The sequence below is a fragment of the Manacus vitellinus genome, unplaced genomic scaffold, assembly GCF_001715985.3.
Source record: "Manacus vitellinus isolate BGI_N305 unplaced genomic scaffold, ASM171598v3 scaffold_26_pilon, whole genome shotgun sequence".
Lineage (NCBI taxonomy): Eukaryota > Metazoa > Chordata > Aves > Passeriformes > Pipridae > Manacus > Manacus vitellinus.
In genome coordinates, this window is record NW_021939960.1 from 3618865 (window position 1) to 3622488 (window position 3624).

The following is a 3624-nucleotide window of genomic DNA, read 5'->3' on the forward strand; positions in this document are numbered from 1 at the left end:
GTGTGCACTCCGCGGAGCCCCGACCTGCGCCGGTCCCTGGCAGCGGCCGCTGCAGCGTGCAGAGACCGAGGCGCAAGTGGACGAATGGGAAAGTTTGTCTCAAACTTCGCCTATTTAGCCTCTTCTCTGCTTTCTTGGTTTGTTTTCTAGCAAGCCAAGTGCTTATTTTGGTCGCCTTGTTTAGGTAATTCCTTATAAATCCCTCATCCTCTTCCCCTTCTCTATTTATAAATATTATTCATATATACATAACAAATAATAAGAACCAGAATTCATCTTCGCGATTTTGGCCACCAAAATGTGTCCGTTCAGGCGCTGACAATTCCAAAAAATGATGAAATCGTGTGCGCTTCTCAGCGTGACATTTCTGAGCAGACAGAAAATCTGGCTTCTGAAGTTATAATAAAAATAACCAATGTTCCTCCAATGCTTCTATGGAAGGAAGAAGAACTGATCTCAAACGCGGGAAGCTCGACGGTTCCCTTCCTCGTTTCTTTCCGTCTTGTCCCTTTAATACAAATGAACTTTAAGCTCCCCCTGTATTTTATTATTTAGATTCTTAGTCTTAATGACGCCAGGAGCAGCGCAAGCACACTCGCTAATAATCGTCGCGAACTGCATTTCAAAGAAACATCCCTGGAAGAAAAACACTGTCGTTAAAAAAAAAATAAATAGAGACTCCACCAAAAATGATAATTCAGAGTCGCTGATGATGATGGGCTTAATGCAACAGCTGCAAATCAGCACCTGCGTGCTAGATAAGGTAGATAACACCTCCAACAGTTACTTCCAGCACCCCCGTCCTCCTCAGGTTTATTTTTAGATCATTCATTTAGCCGGATGATGTTTAGTGTTTGGATTTTTTTTTTAATTATTGTTCTTTTATTTTTGTCTTCCCTGAGCTTTAGGGGAAAAAAGACCGAGGGAAGAGTGTTCTGGTTTAATCTGGAGTCGTGGGTCTATCTCGGGCCTTTAATAGCAGCTCTCAGGCGGCTCGTCCCCGGGCACTCATAGCCGAGATCTCTGCAGCCAGCACCGTCCAGGGTCAGCTTTTTTCCCTGCCACAATAAATAAACACTTACTCCTCTCATGTAAATGAGCAGTGATCCGGATGCACCTTAAAACACTGGGAGAAGTCGTTGCTTTTGAAAATGATGTTCATTTTGTCTGACACACATAACTGCATAGATCAAATGCCTGCAGAAAGGTAGCAATTTGGCAGGGAAGTATTTTCTAAGCTTAGATGAAAGTGTGCTCACGGCGTCCGAAATTGCCTGTCTCACCTCCCACCTGCTTCCCCAGCCCCGAGTTTGCCCGAAAAGATTAGACAGGCGGGATTTTCGTTGCAAAAAAAAATAAATTAAAAAAAATAAGTTTAAAAAATGATGATGCGAGGAACCAGTCGCACAATTCGCAGAGCCTGGATCGGGGACGCTGAATCAGGGCTGCTTTACCCACCGGGGGTTCAACACCACTGCAATAATCTCGTCGGATCATTAAGTAAATTATACCTTAAACATTGGTAGCTTACAAGTTGTAATCACTAATTCAAACTCTTGACAATTATGCAAATGAAGCCCCGTCTACGCTCGGACTTTCTCGCTTTTGCTACGACGATTTTTTCCGAGTTTATTCCGCCCTAAAACCGCTGCACCCACCGAGCGTGGATTTTAGCAAAGCCCTTCCACGCGTGGGGGAGTGGGGGAACACCCAGCATTACTTCCACACCCCCCTCCCAAAAAAATGCAACACGTGCGGGAATTCGGGGAAGCCCCGCTGCAGTGGGTGCAGAGGGATGTCCAGGCATGACCCCTTCCCCGCGGGGTGGGACTGACCCCCAGTGCCCTGAGCGCTGCGGGGGCGTTGGGCGGGCTCTGGCTCCGCGCTGCCCGCCCACCCCTCCGCGGGCGCGGAAGGATTGGCTTGGGGCTGCGCGCTCCCTCCTGAGTGGCTGGCGGCCGCGGCGCCCGAGCCATCCCTGGGGAGGAGTTAGGATAATCCTATTGCCATTAAGGGCGTCTGGGCAGGGAAAAAAACCCGAGTGACCATAAGCACGGAGGGTTAGTCCGTCATCTGCCTTCATGCCTGCCAACTGAGCTCCGTCCGGGGGGCCGCTCCTCTTCCCCAGCGCCGACGTGGATTTACCGCCCGTGGGGGGGGGCTGAGCTCTCGTCTGTTTTCGGCTCCGCACACCTGGTTTGGACACTGGACGCCATGTTGTGGAAACTAGCAGATAATGTCAAGTACGAAGAGGACTGCGAGGTGAGAAGCGCGGGGAGGGGGCACCTTTGGGAAGGGGGGTCGGGCGTGGGGCAGCGCGGAGCTCCGCAGCCCCCGCGCCGCGCTGCCCGCCCCGCTCCCTGCCAGCCGGCGCTCGTGTCTTCCGCCTCCCCTCCAGACTTTTGAACTCTCGAGTAAAACGGGGTGAAAGCCCCGGCTGGGAGAGCCGAGCTCGCATCCCCCAGGCGCCCGTGGAGCAGCGCCGTGCGGGAGCGGGTGTTCCCGAAGCTGCGGGTCCCGCCCGGGCGGGCGATGCGGAGGGGCCGGCCGGCAGGTAGCAGCCGGGCTGGGCGAACCCTTCCTTCCCACGTTTCTCCTCCTCGGGAGCGGTTCCCTCCCGCCGCGAGGTACTCCCGGGTTTTGATCTCTCCGAAAGCGGCCGTGTCCCCCTGTGTCCCCCCGGCCCCGCTCCGCCTGCTCGGCTCCTACAGATTAGCTGCAGTCCCCGCTTCACGCTCCATTGGGACCCCATTCACCTCTTATTAACTAGCCCTGTTATTTTAATGACCGTGAAGCCAGAAGCTGCTAAATCCCTGGATCAGCTCAATGTAGACATTTCAGCTTTGACTGCTGAGACTGGAAATCGGGGTAGTAGCGGCGATGGGACGGGCTGGAGGCAGCCCCGCCATCCCTCCCAGCCGTGCCGCTGCCGTCGGGCACAGCCCCGGGCGGCCCCCGGGACCTCGGGGGGTGGGAGGGATGGGGGTGCCGGGGACCCTTGGGCCTTTCGCTCCAAGGGCAGCGGGTCCTCAGCTCCGAGCCCCAGTATCTCCTCCCCAGCGAGGGCAGCGCGGCGGAAATGAAGCTGCGTCGCTGATTTGAATTTTTCTGATTTTAATGATTCTTCCGATGATTTGCCCGAGCGGGAGGGTTGGTCTGGCGTAGTTGCGATGAGCAGAGCAGCGAGAACTGGTTTGCAGTCTCTTCCCTAGGAGCGGGGCTGACTTCTTCCGAAAATTGCCCTACTAAGAGCAAGCTCTCTGGGCAGGAGTAGGGCGGCTCTCGGCTCTGCTCTCTCCTTCCCCGGTACTAGCAAGTGCCACCACCCGCAGCCCCGTTTCGCCATGTCCCCGAGTCCAGGCTGCCCCCAATGACGGCTGCCCCCTTTTCTCCCACCCCTCTGTGCTTTCCAGGACCGGCACGATGGGAGCAGCAACGGGAACCCGCGGCTCCCGCACCTCTCCGCCGTCAGCCAGCACCTGTACAGCCCGGCCCCGCCGCTCTCCCACTCGGGCGCCTCCGACTTCCAGCCCCCCTACTTTCCCCCTCCATACCAGCCGCTGCCTTACTCCCAGTCCAGCGACCCCTACTCGCACCTCGGGGACCCCTTCTCCATCAACCCCC

The 3624-nt window shown here is 55.6% G+C and overlaps 1 protein-coding gene across 1 annotated transcript in view; it reads left to right on the top strand.

The window, feature by feature from the left end:
- Positions 1–2214: 2214 nt before the first annotated feature.
- TFAP2C (transcription factor AP-2 gamma) overlaps positions 2215–3624 on the top strand; it is an 8101-nt gene continuing 6691 nt past the window's right edge. The window contains exons 1-2 of the mRNA XM_029960388.1: positions 2215–2262; positions 3414–3623. Of these exons, the coding sequence (XP_029816248.1) occupies positions 2215–2262; positions 3414–3623 (258 nt within the window). The remainder of the gene's footprint in view (positions 2263–3413; position 3624) is intronic.